The sequence below is a fragment of the Alosa pseudoharengus genome, unplaced genomic scaffold, assembly GCF_046254945.1.
Source record: "Alosa pseudoharengus isolate Yale_2024_CS ecotype anadromous, Long Island Sound unplaced genomic scaffold, YU_APseudo_1.1 YU_APseudo_1.1_scf_1, whole genome shotgun sequence".
Taxonomy (NCBI): Eukaryota; Metazoa; Chordata; class Actinopteri; order Clupeiformes; family Clupeidae; genus Alosa; species Alosa pseudoharengus.
The window spans coordinates 50,844,985-50,865,318 of record NW_027468564.1 but is presented as its reverse complement, the minus strand read 5'-3'; the positions used below and the strand labels follow the sequence as shown (position 1 = coordinate 50,865,318).

At 39.2% G+C, this 20,334-nt stretch overlaps 2 protein-coding genes across 3 annotated transcripts; one reads left to right on the top strand and one right to left on the bottom strand.

Moving 5' to 3' along the window:
• Positions 1–6,153: 6,153 nt before the first annotated feature.
• LOC143119427 (uncharacterized) lies at positions 6,154–7,172 on the top strand. Its single transcript, XM_076280928.1, is given in 5 exon segments — positions 6,154–6,333; positions 6,335–6,539; positions 6,542–6,852; positions 6,854–7,024; positions 7,167–7,172. Coding segments are annotated over 5 exon segments (873 nt in total).
• A 1,045-nt stretch (positions 7,173–8,217) lies between these two features.
• slc8b1 (solute carrier family 8 member B1) lies at positions 8,218–20,169 on the bottom strand. 2 transcript variants are annotated; one of them, XM_076291458.1, is made up of 16 exons: positions 20,067–20,164; positions 19,721–19,866; positions 19,111–19,263; positions 18,676–18,728; positions 17,781–17,838; positions 17,546–17,651; positions 16,747–16,914; positions 16,306–16,413; positions 16,003–16,059; positions 15,163–15,293; positions 14,392–14,533; positions 13,401–13,522; positions 12,302–12,455; positions 11,507–11,587; positions 10,349–10,413; positions 8,218–9,730 (listed from the first exon to the last, which is right to left on the bottom strand). In XM_076291458.1, exons 2-16 carry the CDS (start codon positions 19,739–19,741, stop codon positions 9,533–9,535), a joined length of 1,617 nt encoding a protein of 538 aa, XP_076147573.1. In that variant the 5' UTR covers positions 19,742–19,866; positions 20,067–20,164; the 3' UTR covers positions 8,218–9,532. The 2 variants fall into 2 exon arrangements, with proteins under 2 accessions (XP_076147573.1, XP_076147572.1); XM_076291457.1 differs by having other exon boundaries at positions 19,721–20,169.
• Positions 20,170–20,334: the final 165 nt, after the last annotated feature.

Here is a 20,334-nt window from a genome sequence, read left to right as displayed (position 1 = left end):
CTAGGCTCCAAGCATGCACAAAGAAAGAATCCAAATGCTCGGAAGTTCAAACAATCCAGTATTCAAAGGTGCTCTTTGGTGTAGGGAACCTAGTTGGGGAAAAATCCTTCTTTAGAAAAATATATACAAAGCCTTTATTTCAATGTGTATATGTCATGATTAAAAACGTTTAAAAGTAAGCTGAGTGGGATAACCAAAGGCTCAAAGCATTTTTTGTCCAATAGACCAATCAGCCAGCTATTCCGGAAACATTGTAATGTGTTTAATGCCCCCTAATGTTAACATAGAGGTCAATATTTAAAGGCTACATATTTTACCCCTTTTCCCACAATTTTAAATTGTTTCTTAAGGTCTTAATAAAACATCTGTGTCATACTTTGGTCAAAATACCAAAAGGAAGAAGCACCATAAGCTATTTTCTTCTTGGCCCATTTCAGTCATGATGCTGCGCTCAACGTCAACATCAAGAAGATTTTGCCTATATGTGCAGAGGGAGATTTTTCCATTAGATGGAGTGACTGAAAAGCCCCTCTCTGTGACCTTGATAAAAACCTAGTGGTTGAAATGCATCGTCTGTCTTTTTACCTATGCTCTGAAGAATATAAATTTACATTTGGTATAACTTTTTTGTGCCTTTTGTGCCTTACTTTTGTTATCCTTGGTGTCACCAGCCACTGTTGGGATTTTATGAACCCGCATCACTAAAGAGCACCTGTTGTTGGATAAGCCAGTGGAGCCTAGCACTTCTTTCCCTGCTACAGACAGCCTTGCTGTTGGTCTTTTGAGTGAGACACCACTTCTGTATTCTCAAGTCTTAAAGACAAAATGAAGAGAATGCTGCTCTGTGGAGGGCTGCACAAATAAAATAATTAAGACATTTTTAAATGTGTGACAATATATTGATATATATGTTTTTAATTGCCAAAATTTGATGAACAATAGCTTTATGGAGGATTTTTCCATCAGCCTTTTTTCATTCACGTTTTCATTGTGCCAATGATTCTGGATGTCACTGTAGCTGAAGTGAATACCAGATCTTTGAGATTGACAAGATATCAAGTGCATTTAGTCAATACTTTAGGCAGCCTTCAACCTGAGAATTATATTTGCACAGTCATTTAGTTTAATAGGCATCACGTCTGCATACAGTCATTTAGTTTAATAGGCATCATCACGTCTGTTGGAGAATGATGTGTCCCCCCTGGCCTTTCTATATTACAGATAATTAGGTCTCCTAAGAATCCCTCCCTCATTTAGATAACTTTTGCTTCTTGAGCTGCATTGAAAAATATAAACAAGTAGTCCCAAGCATGAAACACCCAAATTAGTGTGCTGATTGCACTGCATTCACATCATTTGTGCTATTGCTCTATTAGCCTGAAGAAGTCGTGGTACAAGTTAACTGCTGTGAAAAACAATCTCCACAAAACCTGCAAAGCATAAAATATTATATTATGGAAGAGTCTTGTTACAAGCAGAACTGCTTTTAGATCCCCACTGTTTATATGGTCTAAAAAGGAAACCTCTAAGAATTAAAGAAGAGCAAACATCCATGAATTCAGCTCTGGTGATTGCGCCACATGGGTTTTGTTACTAAAAAAAAAGGCATTTACACATTTTGTCATTTTTTTTAGTCATTTTAATTTTTGATGTGATGGCAGTTTTTACATGAGAAATGTTTATTCCAAAACATTATAGATTAACTGCAAGGCCCCGTAATTTGCTCAGAATCAAATTAGTACCTCAATGAATATGTGCTACACGAATGAAAGGTGCTTTCATCATTGTTTACAACCATCAAAAAAAGCTTATGCATGCCCTTTACATAACAGTGTATCTGAATTTCTTTCAAATTAGCATTACACTCTCTGTCTATGTGGCTCATATTCATTAATCGCCATATCAGATTAATGTCAATAAATTGAATGCAATGTTGTAAGAAGTTGAATTCATGTCATCAAAGACATCAAATAGTGGTTGAAGAATATTATTGATGTGAATTATAAGTTAACCACGTAATGTTATCTGACCATGAGACTGATGCTCACATTTCACTTTCAATCAGAAAAGAAGGTGATCAAAAGATAGAATAGATGGAAGCTACAGTGAGCATTATTTGGAGACCTGTGAACCATGATGGTGATTGCACAGTGAAAAATAAGGTTAGGTGTAAAAAAAATGTCAAAACAAATTGTTTTCTTCTAAAGTAGCACACACTGTCTGAATTTCCCTGACATTTTCTTTACCCAGCAGTAAATTACATTTTACATTATAATTCATATAAAATATTTAATAAATACTGGTGGCTTGTTTATCATTGAAAGGTAGACTGTCATGAGAAAGTGACAGACAATTATCACACATCCTAAACAATACCATGTTTACTGACACTGGAACTGCTGATATGTAGGCTACAGTAGGCCTATGTTTCACAGATAGTGTAGTTTAAGCCTTTCACATGTCATTAACATAATGACATAATACCATCATATACCATATTATATTAAGTATTCATACCCCTCTGCATGGATGTCCCAAAGCATTTGCTATTTGTTTATTAAGAAATGGGAAGTTATGATGTGTGCACCAGTGACCAAATGGTGTAGGTGTGAACAAGAAGTTTTGAAAATTGTCGTTCTGATCTGAAAAATGTACCAACGCAACTGAGAAAAACTGTAAAACTGATGATGAGCCAAGATGTGAAGTAACTATGTAGAAATACTTAAGTACAGTACTTAAGTATGAATGGGGAGTAGCCTATCTGTACTTTACTTGAGTTTTTTATGTTTCCTTTTACTTCACTACATTTTTCAAATTAAATGTATACTTTTACTCCACTACATTTTTCAAATTAAATGTATACTTTTACTTCACTACATTTTTCAAATTAAATGTATACTTTTACTCCACTACATTTTTCAAATTAAATGTATACTTTTACTCCACTACATTTTCATTAACAGTAGAAAGTAGGCTAACATAATGTGCAAATAAAAACAAAAGCTTCAGTGTCCATTCAGCGTGTTAGATATTTGCAAGATTTTCTGACCTGATGTCACCACAGGACACATAACAGCAATGAACGAAGACATACAGAGTTAAGGCCTAGCAAATTTAGCTAATACATAGCACACCAAGGCCTATATAGGCTGTTGTAAGGAGCTGAATTAAATTGGAATTCTAACTGTTTTTATTTTCATTAATATAATTTGTTTAGGCTTTTAAAGTGTGTTTATGTACAGTAGTGATAAACTTCATTATAGGCCTATACAAGGAAGCAGCAGCAGTGCCGGCCCAAGCCTTTTGGGGGCCCTAAACAGAATTTGATTTGGGGGCCCCCTCCCACAACGCAGTCACCTGTGCTTGGCGATAATTGACAACTTCACACTATAATGTCATATTATAAATTAATACAGTGAGGTTATGTATTAGTACAGCGACTGATTATGAACTACTGTCCCCCTGGACACAGATGCATAAGGACCCTCTCCCCCTACCCTGTTTGTGCAAATGTGGGTACAAACGTGTGTGTGTGGGGGGGGGGGGGGGGGTTAGATGTGATTTCCTGTATTCTGGTGCATTTTTTTTGGGATGGTCAGCTGGAGAAGGGCAGTACCTAAATTTGTTCAGATTCATAGCCTTTTGCTTTTTGACTTATTGGTAGTGAATTCACACAACTACTTGGGGTTCAGGGTCCCTTGACCTCTTGGGCTCGGTAGGCTCATTCAGTAATCCATCCTTGCTCACATGCCAAAAATGTTTTGGGGCTCCAATCTAGACTTCTGGCACAGATTTATTTGAAACATTCATATTCAAAGTGAAGCACTAAGGGTGGTTTACTGAAGTTGAATTGACAAATAACAAAATACAACAGCAATTGTTGTAAACAAGTACATCAGTTTAATGACTTGTTTTTCAACAGATTTGCTGAACAAATCCGCAAATGTGCATTAAATGAGCAATTTTCAACTACAAAATAAAAACAAAATAGACAAACATTAATAATCAAAAATAAAATGTCCCAAAAAATAGATAATTATTCCTACTTCGTTCCTGGTTTTTAGGCATCTGCAACTCTGCAGTGGACGAACCTGCAATGATTAAATAAATACATAAATAAATAAAAAAAAACGATGTTAAATGTGTCATGTCATATTAACAGGCTATGTAACCATTTGCCATCAAGAAAACCTCACCTTCTGGTAGGTAGAGTTAGGTAGAGGTAGAGATGTGCTCCAAAGGACTTCAACAGTGTCTCTGAAAAAAAAAAATATTGCATAAGTGCATAGTTGATCGATCGAGCAGAATGAGTTTATTTTGCTATCATTACTTACACTCAAATAACAAGCAATTTCACATGTAACAATTCATATTCTATTGGCAAATGAGGCATAATCAAAAGAGTATATACTTAATTGCAGTATGGTGAACGCTTAACATGGTGATCTACTGCAGCCTAAATATTAGGGTAGCACCGCTACATCACGTGCCACTATCTTAATCAAATGTAAGTTTATTTTCATCACAGAAGTCTCCCCACCCAACATGGTATATTTTCTCAAACACTACCATCTCTCTCCAAAGATCTTAGAGCAGAGCGCACGTACTGTTCCATCTTTGCCTATGAAGCTGGAACATTACAGATGCCCAGAGTCGCGCTAGTCAGTGGGTTGGGTTGGGACTGGGAGCCTGGGCTTAGTCTGTTGTTGCTATCAGACTTACCACTATGTCACATATTATAGAACAGTAATAAACTATCAACACTTTCAGGTGCGAAATCAGAAACAATCCCTCTGTGGTAAATTTGCCTTCAGCTACGTTTTCATGTAGCTACTGTAGTGCTAATGTCCACTTCAGTCAGCTAGCTAACTTTAATTTACGACATAATAAGCCCACCTAGAGCTAGGGTACATGCTTGATTGAACATCCAAAACAATCCCAATATCCTTGACATCTGAAATACATCTAGATATATATATATTAATGGGAGACATGTCTCTATTGATGGCGGAGATTTAGCTCTGGTGATGGCTTATATTAGATCATGACAGCTAGCTAGCTAGCTACCTCAAGCACAAAACATACTGTAAATAATCATGCAAACATACCTGTATCTTGCTCGTTTTTCTCCTCCTCTGTCATTTTCTTCGTTCTGTTTTCGGCACCAGAGGGATATGTCCTTTTTTGTGACTTGTCTTAACATTACCGTCTCTTCCGATTGTTGAACTTGATGCAGTGTCTGCACGAATTGTCTATGCACCCGAGGTGTCTAGTTTATGCGCGTGACTCAAAGGCTGGCGGACACAGTAGAGGTAGGCAGGTATATTGATCATGAAATCAGAATTTTCTTGTTTTGAATGATTAATTGTTTCATTTATTCATTCATTGATGTCACTTGTTTACGTTATTTATTATGGAAAAAAAAAAAAAGAAACTCAAGCAGCCGCTTAGTTCGCTTATGCCTCGGGCAGGCCCTGAGCAGCAGTGAAAATGGTGGCAGCCTTCGTTCAGGCTTCGAAGACATTATGTATGAAGGGTAGGCACCACATTTTAAGGTGCTGCATGAACTTAATAGCTTATCCAAAGTTCTGACGGCTTTCTTGAAGGGAAGGGGTTGTCACTCGCCTCGAAAGCTTTTACTAGTAGGCCTACGTTGTACTTCTACTTTCAGTACTTATATTTATAACGGGCTATTTGTCATACTTAAGTACTGTAAATAATAGATACTTTAAGACTTTTACTTAAGTGGTATGCTTATAGATTATTTTTTACTTTGAGCTTTTTCTGATCAAATATCTGTACTTCTACTCAAGTGTGGGTATCGGATACTTTATACAACTCTTATAATGAATTTGGGTCTGCTAGAAGAACGTACAAACATCTGATGCTGATTGGACATCTCTAATTTTTTACTTTTCATTTTGAACTCTGTTAGAGCATAAGATACGCAACAGCTTCTGCAGCGCTGGCGCGTAATGCCCTTTCCTGTGTGCGTCCAACCATGCGTAATCGCGTCTCCATAGACTGGTGCTTGGAGTGGCTTGAAGGGTGAGGTCATATCCAATCAATCCAATAACATACCGTTTGGAATCTGGTGGGTAGGTCGTAAAGTACTTTTAAAAGCTACCTGAGTCGGTAAACGTGCAGTACATCATGAACTCGAGCGTTTATTCTATTCCGTTTTCAGTTGACTTAACCCGTGCTGAGGCCTATCTGATTTTTATATTTTACATCCTGTTTGCAACAAGTGCCACTCTTTTGGCGGGGTCTGTGGCTTTTGGAATTCTTTCCACTAACTCTCTCCTCTGCCAAAACCGATTCATCTTCATGTTAAAACACTAGCATTTCTGACACACTCACGGGACTCTCGTTATATTACCACGGTCTTTTTGATGTACAAGAGGGACACCCATCTATAAATGGGACATATCATATATTACCATCCTTTCTCGGTGTCAATATTATGACGTTTATGATTGCGCAATTTGACCGATGTTTTGCTGTGTGCTATTCTTTTTTCTATGGTAGATTTATAAGTAGAACATTGTAACATTGGTGTGTGTATATTGTTGGTTTCAAGTATTTACTCATCTACTGGTACAGAATATCGTTCCAACATCAAAAGCTTCACAAGTCTAAACGTTTAACATATTTTTTTTACAGATTATTGTGGCAACCAAGTGGCAATGACAATGAAATTATATAATATTATAATAATTATATATATTATAATTATTATAATATTATATAATATCACAATATGTTGCGCGTTTCCAACTTGAACGTGATCCACCAGGTGAGGAGAAAGAACAAAGTCGTTCAAGAATAATCATTTTTGTGGTCATTTGTTTTTTTTATATTATTTTGGTGCCATTCTTTAGTTAACATTATCGTAAGACAGATGACACCCTATGGTCTGCAATCAAGGAACAAGGCCACGAACCTTTTTGCCATTATGGCTCGTTCTAACGCCTTAATCGCGCCAGCGCTTTATGTTTGGGCTAGCCCCGCACTTCGTAGTGCTGTAAAAATGGTTGTCTGGTGTAAGATGTTTGCAAAGACGACAGCCAGGTATATAATTATTTGTAACTTAGGTATTGTATCTAGTAGTTAATTGCTTTTCAGCAGACATATAAACGGCATTGTCATTTGTTTTCTCCATGCAGAATTGACTTAGCCTGGCGAGCCAGACCCACATTAAAATGTAGGGTCTGGGCACTCACCGTTCGCAGTGCTCAGTCCAAGGGGCGGGATAATCAGTTGTCTTTCAAATTCCCTCTGCACGCAATAGGATATTTGTTTTCAAGTAGCAGGAAATTCAAGCCAAACCGTTGCAACTCTGCCATCAATCATTATGTTAAGCCCACCAAACGACTCTATACACGATTTCAATGTCCTGATTAAGTTTCGATTTCTGGAGCTCACAAGCCAATGGTGAGTTGCTAGACTAGCCCTGGCAGCAAATGTAATTTGCTCCCGCTAGGGGCGCGTCTAGATTTCTAGGCTAGAATTGACTGGTCAGCGCGCGCAACACTCCATGAAGCCTTGATTACTGTAATGCTGACCTAGTCTATTCAACTTTGAAGTCCTAATCCGGGTATAACATATATAGCCAAAGAATTTTACACTGAGTTTAAAGAAATATAGTCCTTTTAATCTACAGATTGGCTGTATTTTCCGCATGACATCGTGTTTAACTTAAAGCATTTGGACTTGTGAATTGATCTAATGTATTTTGTCTATTTCTGCAAATGTAGCAGTTTGTTTGAAATCGAAATCTGAAGGTGATGGGCTACAATGGAATTCATTTAGCAGTTTGTACTACTAATCATACTCAAAACACTGATGATGGTTATAAACTGCACAATTAGTCTAGTAGGCTCTCTTTTCAGATGTACTGGGTCAGAGTAGCTATGTATGTGAAAATGATGCATCTGTAAAAGCTTTAATCATTACAGCCTTATTGTGGTGTACAAAAGCCTTTTGACATAACAGCCTGCATGTTGATAATGTAATAGTGTACATGCTAGTAAAGATGTGAAACAATAAGTAATTTATTTGACAACATTTTCCAACATGTTATAGATACATATAATACCTGGTTGGACTGGATATGTATACTGACTCTATTGCATAATGTAACAATATAGGTGAATGTAAAACAATGTCTGTGAAAATGATGCCCTGCTTAATATGTGTGTGCAACAGTAGTGATCATTCGAAAAAAACATTTTCCTTTTAATAAAATCAGATGTTTTCAAAAACAGCTTCTCTTCAATGGCATCACCATTATAACATTTATGAAACCAGCTAGTAATGTGTTCCTAACCAAAGTGAAGACATCTAAAACACTGGTATTACTTCTTAAATACATGGAATAAAATAATCATTGTATTCATCAAAACACTTTCTGTAAAATGATTACAGATAATGAGGCTCCTCCCACAATTCATTGTTTTTCATCAATTACCCTGACTGGAAAAAAGGACTCAGAAAAACCTGAGAAGGTACAAATTACTTTAATCACAAAGTTAAGTGTTCAACTGTTTTGATACCATCTACCAAAATGTTGAATTCCGATGTCATATCCCTTGTGTTTAACTACATTTGACATACAGGTAATTTTCCCCAACCATGATACATTCCAGTGTTGAATATCAGTGACTCTTCAAAGAGAGTGCAGTACTGTCAGAGGACCTCCCTAGTCTGTGTTGGACACAAATCATCATTTGAATACTTTAGTCCAGCAGGTCAGACCTGCCTTTCTGCTGAAGCATCCATTGTTCAAGCAGCACTTAAAACAGTGTCCACAAGCCACATATTTGCCCAGGCCACTACTTGTGGAAAGGATGTGCAAGGCTCAAGTTCTTTCAGTAATTGTGGTTTGCATTGTAAAGTGCTTGTGGACAATAATACACCCAGTTCAATAGTGATGCATGTGTTCTTCTTTTTTTTAACCTACTCACCTTTTTAGATGGGGGAAAAAAACTTGAAAATGCCACAGATGATCAAAACATGACATGCATTTTCCCACACTACAAATGCTAGTGCATGATTCACATGTACACCCAGCCAAAGAGTGCACATGTACAGCAGCCATTTCAGGCTGCCATATAAACACACATGGACGTGTAGTAGACATAGCCCATGACGCTTTTCTTGTCAAAAGGCGATACATCACTCCAGATGCATTACTGGCATTAAACATGGGCTAGCCATGGACAGCCAAGAGCATTTTGTTCACATCACCACACATTCATGTGCAATCATTAAATAAGACCAATTTTTGTCTTCCATGGACTGTAAATTCACAATATCATAAGTATAAAACGTGTAATGCAACGGAACACATTCACCTTTTGTGGATTTGTCCATAGTAACGGTAACGGTGGACAGTGCTACCCGTGGACAGTGCCACCCATGGGCAGCGCAGTTAGCAACCAGCAGATTGTCCGTTGCCTTGGCTTCTTCAGTTCTGTGATCGTCCCAATGGATAAGGTCCATCAGTGTCCTGGTCAGTCCTCCGTGGACGTCACAGAGTGCCCAAGTGGATCTTCCCGAACTCGGTGAGGAGCGCCACCAGCAGAAAGACGCAGTAGAAGACGATGAGGAAGATGCCGTAGGCGCGGGTCAGATGGAAGCACTGTAGTGGAACCAGCACGAAGGACAAGACCAGACTGAGGCCCAGCGCACCGGACAGGATCCAACACAGGAGGCCCTCCTGCTCAAACTGGGGGGGGAGACGGTGAGCTTGTGATGTGTGATGTGATGGATTAACATGAATTCTAAAAACATTTACAGCTTAATGATACGATGTATAGATATATATGACTCGATATATAGAGATATATGACTCAGTTGACTTTAGTCTAGTTAATAATAATAATAATAATAATAATAATAATAATAATAATAATAATAATCTTTATTTATATAGCACTTTTCAAAACAAAGTTACAAAGTGCTGTACAATATCAACATAAATGAAAATGCAAATAAGACATAATAATACAACAATCAAATAATATATACTAATTCAATTAGAACTTAACATAAATTTGAAAAAGGAAAATAAACTTACACTGAAATAAAACTTACTGAAATAAAACTTGACACTGAAATAAAACTTAGGATACTGAAATAAAACTTGACAATGAAATAAAATTTAAGGCTCTCCAAAATCCCTAGATTGTTTATGACAGTTTTATTTCAGTTTGTATCTATGTGAAGAAATAGACAACAGAAATAAAACAAAATGCAGATCAGAAATAGGACAAGAGGCCTGAAGTTATTTGAAGATTTCAGTGCTCCTCTCAAGCCCTGTGGACTGGGAAGGCAGAAGACGTACCTTTACTTCATGATGGCCACCGAACATCTGCAGTAAGCAGCCCAAACCTACGCCAAACAGCATGTCTGAAAGAGGCCGAGTTAAGAGCAGACACACAACCAGGATGAGCCTCGATGGGGGCACATCATGTAAATGAAAGGACTGGCTACATAAAGAACACAGAGATCATCTGAGGTCCATATTTATAAGAACAGCTGGAGACTTCGCTCACTGCCTTGCACAACAGACAGACTGAGGAAGTCATTTGTCCCCAGGGTCATTGAACCGTTCAATGTTTCACTTAAGGGAAGAGGAGAGATAGACTTCTCTGCATAGTCTGTCTGCCTCTTCACCCCCTCCATGTTTGTGTTGTCCACTAGCCACTTTTTACCACTGTCTTTCTGCCTCACTGTTTGCGTGCTATATTAGCACATTAGCACATATGCATAACCCCTCCCTCCATGCCACAGCCGAACTGTGGCCACACTTATATCTTTTCTTAAATAGTTAAATATATAGATATAATAGATATATAGACTTTATTCTTGCACTGTTGAACTTACTCATTTGCACTATCACCATGACCACTATCACCATTGCACTCACCTACATCACCGTGACACTCACTCACACAGAGCACCTTACCTTACCGTACTATGCACAGAGAATCACAGGCTCAGTCCCTGCCTCAGTCTTAGTTTTAGTATATTCTTATCTTCTACTGTCCTTATTGCTTAGTTGTGTTTTTATATTATATACTTTTAATTACTTTTTCTGCTGTTAGTGAATGTGTTGTCTGTATGCTACTGAGACCTTGAATTTCCCCTGGGGATCAATAAAGAAAGAAAGAAAGAAAGAAAGAAAGAAAGAAAGAAAGAAAGTAAGTGTGTGTGTATATATCTATCTATCTATCTATCTATCTATCTATCTGTCTATCTATCTATCTATCTATCTATCTATCTATCTATCTATATGTCTATCTATCTATCTATCCATCAACCTGACTAACAGTAAACTCCTTACATACTTCTTACAATGTGTCATGGAGTGTAAGCTGAACTGAAACTATGGTCATGTCCTTTATGGGCCAAAAAAACCTGCTGATTTATGACCACAACAAGTTAACTTGTGATCACGTGATCTGTGTTCCCACTGTGCAGGACTCGAGGGAAAGGATACTGAAGATGATTCCTCCAAAACAGGCCGATATGGCCATGCGAGGATAGCCCTGGCGAGCGATCAGGGTGTCGGAGAACAAGTCTGTGGGAGCACACAAGAGCATAATGACTGCTATGGAACTGGAGTACTGTAAGAACTAGTCAGGTTTATACTCTCATAGGTAGAACATGATCAGTCTGCTGTATTATCAATGGTGTAAACTTAAACAAACACTTATAAGCATTTTTTACATGTCTATGAAAGGCAGTAGATGATCCATTGAAACCACTACACATTCTATCTATCTTTATATTATTACCTTTAGTATTATTATCCGTAAACACAGCACACACTGAAAAAATAAACCTTGATAGAAATAACTGAACCAAACTAAAAAAAATGAACCACATCTGTAGCTCAAGGCTCAAAAAATCTGTTGTGCTGTACTAAAAGAAACATTTTCAGGAATTTTGTACTTTTAGGCGAATATTGAGCGATATTGGAGAAATGATACCACTGTCTTAAAGTGATCCATGAGACCCAAGCTAAAGCTAGTTAGCAAAACAACATTATATTCAATATGTCATTGGTAAAACTCAACACAAGTTGAAACAGGTCTACAAGGTCAAGGTCAATGCTGCAAGGCTGCAAGGCTGCTTAATCCATTTAAGAAATTATTGCAGTACTAAGAAAAAAACGTTACACATCTTGCAATCTATTGCATACATACATTTCACGTAGAGTTTCTGCTTTTGAGTGTGTGTGTGTGTGTGTGCATGTATGTGTGTGTGTGTGTGTGTGTGTGTGTGTGCTCACCTCCAATGCTGTTGCCCCATGCCAGTAGTGTGAGCCCCAGCACGGTGTTGCTGAGGCTGAAGACGATGCCCAACATGTGCAGCACACTGACCACCTCGGACGCCGCCGTGTTGATCCACAGGGCACTCACCACAAAGCCCAGCAGAGAGAACAGCTGAGGGCACACATACACAAACACATGGCAAACTAATCTACACACAACCAGGTGAGGGCACACATACACAAACACATGGCAAACTAATGGATACAAACACAACCAGGTGTTCAAAGAGATGCATCTAAATAATTTTTTTAGTGACTAATTCATCAAAACCAAGGCAAAAATAATGTTTCCATTCTATGTCTCCTTTAAGTATGAAATACTTTTTTTTAAATATATGATACGTATATTTATATATTTTTTTTAAATGAAAGTTTTTTTAGTGACTAAATTAGACATTTTTTATCTGCATCATTTGGCTTTATCTGAAGCGACTTACAGATGTCACTCCCTGGAGCAACTCAGCGGTTAAGTGCCTTGCTCAGGGACACAGTGGTGGCAGCTGGGAACCCAACTCAGCTACTGCACACATACCCTGCTCTTCAGCCACCACACACCCACCGCCACATATTCAATGTTCCAATTTGATTGAACGAACAATGAAGAAATACATGAATATATTGTAAACAATATCAACATATACTGTATTTACAAGTAGTATGTTTCGCCAACATGCCCACAGATTTGGAACAGAAGTCATACCCAATACCCAACTGTGTGGCCCACTGAGCCCATTCGTTTTTGGAGATTAACGAGTGACCTGCTGATCCAGCTTCCTCAGGGCTGGCTGCCCACTAAGTAAGATTTCTGCAGTGGTCAAATAATTGTGCTGACTACATCCTGGACACATGCCCAACTCTGGGCCATAGACGTGGATACCAAGAGCCAGTTCAGACGTTACTCTGCTCTAGGCTCTAAACCCAAACACTATTGACCAGATACAGAAAAACCCTTTCTCGCATAAATGGAATGATGTGTGTAGTATATACTGTAGAGTTTATATTTGAGTTCTTGAGTACAACACTTAAACTGTGTAAAAATAAACTACCAAATACTTACAAAGTGGTATGGTGGTGGCTGCTCGTTGGTGGTGGAGCAGAAGACTATAGCAGCTAAGAAAACGCCAATCAACACCACCAGGGCCCAGACAGGGAACTCGCCCTGTATCCGGTACAGGCCATCTGGAAACATATATATTATGTCAAATGTATTATGAAGATGTTTTAATAGAGTGCAGTGTACTAAATGTTCATTGCCAAGTTCAACGGCATGTAGAGCACAGCGAGAACTGTTGGGGACATATGGAATAGAATATAGAATACAAAATTCACATGCAACAGAACTATTGAAAAAATGCACGCCTTCACTTGAAATACTTAACAGCCTTAGTTTGAGAGAAAATGGAATAGAACATTATGTCCAATATTCCAATATGTGGTTTAATGTTCTGCATTTCTCATTAGAAACTAAAATTATGATTCTAGGTAATGACTGTATGATATCTGTACTGTCCCTGTGTATATCTGTGTGTGACTGTATTTAGAGATAAGCAGGAATATTATGTCTTTGCAGTATTTCACTGTTGTGAATAAACTCTCTATTAAATCTATGGTATCAAAATTACCATCAAGTTTTAGGAATAATGTACCGGTAGTCACGAGATAAAGCTGGCAGTCTAGTACACATAGATTAGGCCAGTTGGCCTCTTGTTGTAGTTTAAAATGGGGCACAGTGATGGCATTCGAGTGGGTACACTATTCAACTGCTAAGTAGTAATAATCTTCTTGGGCATTTCTTAGGTATTTGAAATTACAAAGCAAATGCAGCCATGTTTCTAGATCACGTGTTGGGTGAGATTAGCGCTCTGATTAGACTAGAGTATTTCTCCCAATTTTCAATAGTGTTTTGTGCATTAAAAAACTTGCATGGGTCGCCATAATGAATGACACTGATGCACACATACGAATGCACGCACACGCACACACACACACACAAACACAAACACACACACACCCCTAGACCTACAGTACAAACATGCGAGCAAACTTACACTGTCCTGCATTAAAGGTAAGAATGCACACTAGAGGCCCAGTGACGATGTGGAGGGAGTTGAGGGGTCTGTTCCAGTTGTGGTCCTCTTTATCTGGGTCCACTACAGGCACAGTTAGGAGCAGCAACACCTCCAGAGGAATCTGTTGAAATGTACATGCACGTCACATTTACTTTAATGCCATTTACATGGGCAAGAGGGCATCCCTTAAAAGACTATATGCAGAGTTGCCTACAGCCTTTTATACAGAACAGCAGTCTGGTATGCTTTTTGAATTCGTAATTTGCCACAAACCAAAACTCATCATGGATTTTTGTTCAAAGAATATACTTCTCATTCCAGAAATGTTTCAGCAGTTTTATCTTCAGTCAATATTTTTCTTTCTATCAGTAAATGTCTGAGCAAGATTGATTGTTGTGCTGGCCATACCCACTAAAACAAGTTGGACTCAGCCGGCATTATTCTGTGACATACCAGAATACAAAGTAACTGAGACCCACCTGTATCACATGCTATTCTGGATTACTACTGACATGTCACAAAGGGTCTTGTTATTTGAGAACACAGCCCCATAGGCAGAAGATTACACAAAGGAATGCAGCTAGTTTTAACCAGTATTCCCTGAGGAACAGGAGCCTGCCAGTCTCCCGTAACAAAGCTGAATGCCTTAACTGTTAGCATTGTTGCTAACGTCCCTCCAATGTGTAGAAACCCAGTGGGTGTTGAAGCTAATGCAACATGGCCCAGCATACAGAGCCAGTACAGGCTCACCTTCACCACCTTCAAGAGCCTCCAGCCCCAGGACTTCCTCCTCCACTTCCTGCTGTCCACGGGCTTCACGGAGCCCAGGAAGATCTGGCTAGTGGTGAGCGTGTGGGGAAGCAGAGGCTGATACTCGTCATCTGTGGTCCCAGTACAAACACAACACATATACAGAATATTATAGGAGGAAGGATTTTGGAGAATATGGAAAATGCCAACTACCACAAGATGTTGAAATGATGATGAAATGATGCAATTGTTTGTTAATCGCAATGTTGGCAATTCAGTTGGCAAATGTATTTGCCAGGAGTAAGATTGAGATACTCTGGGTTAACATGTTGTAAAAATAAAGCCTTGCATAATTTTAAAATGTACCTGGTTCCTTTTAAAAAAATAAAATACCGACATTGCATAACTCCTAAAAATACGCCTCTTTTACAGACTTTTTAAAATGACTAGTAAAAATTCTGCCTTTTTAGGACTGACACAGAACTGGAACTGTTGAATCGTATTCCTGTCATATGAAATCCTCACAGCACATGAGCTCTGGCTGATGGCTGTATCTCCTACTGCTAATCCTCTGAACTTCCAAGACGCCTCAGAGTTCTGCAATTCTCTTGTTGTGACCCTTAGCTGACCCCCAAATACATACACTCATGTCCAGCATGAAGGAAATGCCCCAGATGAATGCCCACTCTAAACAAGTAAAACGTATTTGCCAACTTCCTTCCCTTCCCATGAGTGTAACACTACATATATATGCAGCCAGCCATAATGAGAAGGCTTATGTGGTGACAAGAGACCAAACTGCACACACACACACACAATATACGCACATGCTGTGCTTACCATAGGTTTGTATGCTCTTGTTGAGACTCTCGGAGTATTCATCACTAGTCAGCAAATCTGCGAGAGAAAGAGAAATGAGACACTTAAAAAAAAAAAAAACAATCAAAGACAATCATCTGCAGCATGCAACATTAAATATAATTATCATCATCATATCATGAAAATGAATCTTCTACAACTGCATTTGAGTTCTTAACACAATGGCAACATTTGTATTCAGTACATACATTTTATTTCAGTATGATTATGCTATTGGGATGCCTGCATCAAAGGCTTGTGGGATGATTGCATAATTAGTTTCACCTGGTGTATGTGCAGGAGTGGGCCCAATGATGGAGCGCTTCCGATAATTGTAGATGTATGCACTTATCAGGACAGTAGCAACATACACCATATACAGGCCAATGTATCCTATCACAAATGGAAAAAACACTCTATCACTCAATAAATACCACTGTGTCTTCATGGCATGTAATATCTCGGTTAGTTTGGCAGAACAAATAGAAGCAAATTATAACTTTGCCGATCACTTATTGGTACCATGAGATACCATGGTAGACTATGCATGACTACATGCATGACCTTTCAATCCAACTACTAGTACAGCATAGGAATACACATGCATTAGTGTATCAGAGTAGGAATACACATGCATTAGTATATCAGAGTAGGAATACCTGTACACATGCATAGGAATACACATGCATTAGTGTATCAGCTAAATTATGGTGCCCCCGCACTCACCCAGTGCCTCTGCCAGGGCTATATGCCCTTTGTAGAGAATGGTGAAGGTCCAGAAGACAGCTGCCATATAGAAAACCATGTCCCTGAGAAAGGGCCTGGAGGCCACCGTGAAGGGCTTCACCAAAGCCACACTGCCGGCCACTACAGTGGTCACAAATATCCCAGCACCTACAACACAAGAGTATAGTATAGTATAGTATAGTATATATACTCTTTTGATCCCGTGAGGGAAATTTGGTCTCTGCATTTATCCCAATCCACTCTCACACTCAGCACACAGTGAACACACAGTGAGGTGAAGCACACACTAATCCCGGCACAGTGAGCTGCCTGCAACAACAGCGGCGCTCGGGGAGCAGTGAGGGGTTAGGTGCCTTGCTCAAGGGCACTTCAGCCATGGCCTACCGGTCGGGGTTCGAACCGGCAACCCTCCGGTTACAAGTCCGAAGCGCTAAGCAGTAGGCCACGGCTGCCCCTAGTTACGATGGATGTAGTGTCAGTACAGCCTATAGACCCTTTCAAGAGAGTTCCATTATCAGCATCATAGTTGGCCCCACAAGGCTTCCGTTTTAACATCGAAAGGGTCTATATTAAATTAGTGGTAGCACATATTAAGTCATACTGTACACAAATCCTGGCCATCATGAAGCACATCAAATTAGATGTCTTACTGCATCTTCTTCACTACTGGTGTGGTCTAGATAGCAGATTCCGTTAATTTCCAGTACATAACTTTGGTGAAAAATTGAATAAGAATGCAGACTGAACAAGACTTAACAGTGTCCGTGACCAAACCCACCAAAAAGCGCCCCGATGGCCAGTCCAGCGGTCTGGGGTCGCGAGAAAGCAGCCATAGCACTGAAGACATCAGGGGCGCCGTTCCCCAGCGCCAGAAAGGTCACTCCCTGAGCAAGAGGTCAAGGAGGTCAAACAACTGAAACGTTCTGACATTCGATTAAACAATATGCACTTTTCACTCTAATGGGCACGTTCCATTGGGGGCTTGTGGACATCTCCTGTACTCAAAAGGATACAGCAACGTTGTGCGTCAGCCTTAACGTGGAGGAAATAGCAGACAGATTTGGGCAGAAGCTGTAGGGAAGAGAAAGAAGGAACCGTATAAACTCACACTTTATCTTTAAGCAATAATATATTTGATACTGTGCAAACTGCTGCCCTAATATAAGTTCACAGTACGCTAGACGAGACGAAGAAATGTGACACATTTATAAAGTATCATACTCATATATCAGTTCAGACAACTTCTGCTTCTGCTAGTTCAGCTTAATTTAGAGAAAGCAGTTGCATAACTGTTGTTGTGGCTAAACACATGTTCCCTTTATGGCATTTTTTTTTTCTCATAAGAACAAAAAAGTTGCTTATACCAGAACTTGAACTAAGGTTTTTGTAACAGTACGTTTCCTCCCGTCTCTGTGTTGCACGTGGGTAGGATTGGTTTTCAAAGCACTTGTACTGAAAGAGGAAATGTCCAAGTGAACTTCCTGCTTAAAAACTGACCTGTGGCAATTTATGAAATACCAGACACAAAGACACATCCACTTTCACAGTGTTAGAAAGTGCTTTGTGCGTGGTTTCTTGCATCTATCTACAATAAAATGAAAGGACACATGCTCAGCTGTTATCAGCATGCAAACTGGACAGTAAACTTTACAGCAGTAAGGTGACTGAAACCTTCATGTGACTACTGTGTCATTCAAGTAGCATTAACACGTGAGCTCGTCTGAAAAGCCATTTCGATTTGCAGCTCACCCTTTCAAAGAAAAAAAAAACACTAAGAAAGAAAAGAAACACTACTTATGCTTAGGGCAGTGGACTGGTGAACAGAAGCAGTCACATGATGTGGCCTATTCACCACAAGATGGTACGTCTGAACACTGAAAAAGAACATGTGAAAACTGCAAAACTAACAATTTTGAGGCGGCAAGTCCAAGTGCCAGGAACAAGAACAGCAGCCATACTGCCTGCAGGGGAGACAAGAGGAGAGGAGGGAAATGGGTCAAAAAGCTATATTTGTCCATACTTTTAAGATTCGTTCCAAAGACCAGACAGTACAATTTAGATATACAGTCACTGTTTACAGTGTAAATCTTATTATTATAGATAGTCAAGATCAAGATCAAACGTCATTCAAATAAAAATGCATGACACTCATCCTTGCGATACATTTGAGGACACTATGTGGCTGAAAACTGGACTGAACAAATGTCCAACATGCACAGATAGTAATGATGAATGGGAACTTTACCCATTAGTAAACTACAGTACTATTAGCCTACTGATGATTAAAAACATTATTTGCATGTCCACTACATACATGGTTTACAAGAAGATTGCACATCTTACATAGATCGTGATGGCCAGGGGCAGGAGTCTGGGAGAAAACTGGCAGAAAGTGAAGCGTGGGTAGTTGATGAAGCCGTCCTCTTGGCTACAGTCGGGGGTGTTTTTGACAAACTCACAGCGCTGATTGGCACTCAAGTTCATAACAACATCGCACTGTTAACACAAAGAGTCGAGGTCTAAGAGACTTGAGCAATACAAAGAGACAGCCTAAGGTTCTACTGTGGAATCAAAAATAACTTAGTTGCCATATCACCTTACACCACCACAACAGCTTTAATCTTACAGTGAGCGCATACATTTCCTCATTCAACATAATTTTTGCTCATGAAGTTATTTTGAAAAGTATATAAGGTTAAGTTATTTGGAAAACCCACCTCCCACCTTAATCGTGACACCTGAGTTTCACTGCGGGGAGGCAAATATTTGCCTGTGACAAGGACATACTGTGCTATCTGGTTACCAGCTTCAAAACATTACGCAATCGCACACAAAGTAGGTAAATGCAAGCTTCTGATATATCTCCTGCGAGCGACTTAACAAGAAATAGACCAAGAAATAAACCAAATATGACATAACATAAAGACACATATTTTAGAACTTTTTTACTCACTTCGTCGGCGGCCCCCTTCATAATTCCCGCAAAGGGTTGCGTTCCAATGAAACTCACGTTGTTCCATACATGAGACGACGACGATGTCCCTCCCAATTGACTCGACTCCAAACAGGCAACATGGTGTGAACCACACAGGGCAACCACTAAAAACGACGTTAAGATCAGATGTTTCATGATTTAACTCGTTTTCTCTCTGTTGTCCATTACTCTGTGACTTCAGTAAGCATTGCATCACTCAAATATTACTGTGGAACAGAGTGTACTAACGTGGAATGCGTAAAATACATCTTGACAGAGAAAACAAAGGCTGCAAATTAAAACCTTCTGCGAGAACGTTACCCACAGTAATGTGCTCAACTGAATTCGCCTGAGACTGTTCTGTTTACATGGCAAGTAGCCTTCTGCACCGTTCTGCACTTGTTAGGGGTTCTCTGGTAGGAAGTGGCGCCCTCCCTGCGTCACCACCTCTGCCATTTCCTAAATCGTCACGTTGACTGCCCACTTCTTAAAGCTAAACAAAGCCTTTATATTCAGTGCAATGCAATTTCTGTAGAGGGTAAACGCAGTTGTATTTAATTAATTTGATTAATAAAATAAAAATATGCAAATAT

Coding starts and splice junctions, on each gene's coding strand:
- slc8b1 (XM_076291457.1), bottom strand. CDS start 19,897: ATGAAACATCTGATCTTAACGTCGTTTTTAGTGGTTGCCCTGTGTGGT. Junction 17,652..17,780: donor GGCTGACGCACAACGTTGCT/GTATCCTTTTGA, acceptor CCTCTTGCTCAG/GGAGTGACCTTTCTGGCGCT. Junction 13,523..14,391: donor TACCTTTAATGCAGGACAGT/GTAAGTTTGCTC, acceptor ATATGTTTCCAG/ATGGCCTGTACCGGATACAG.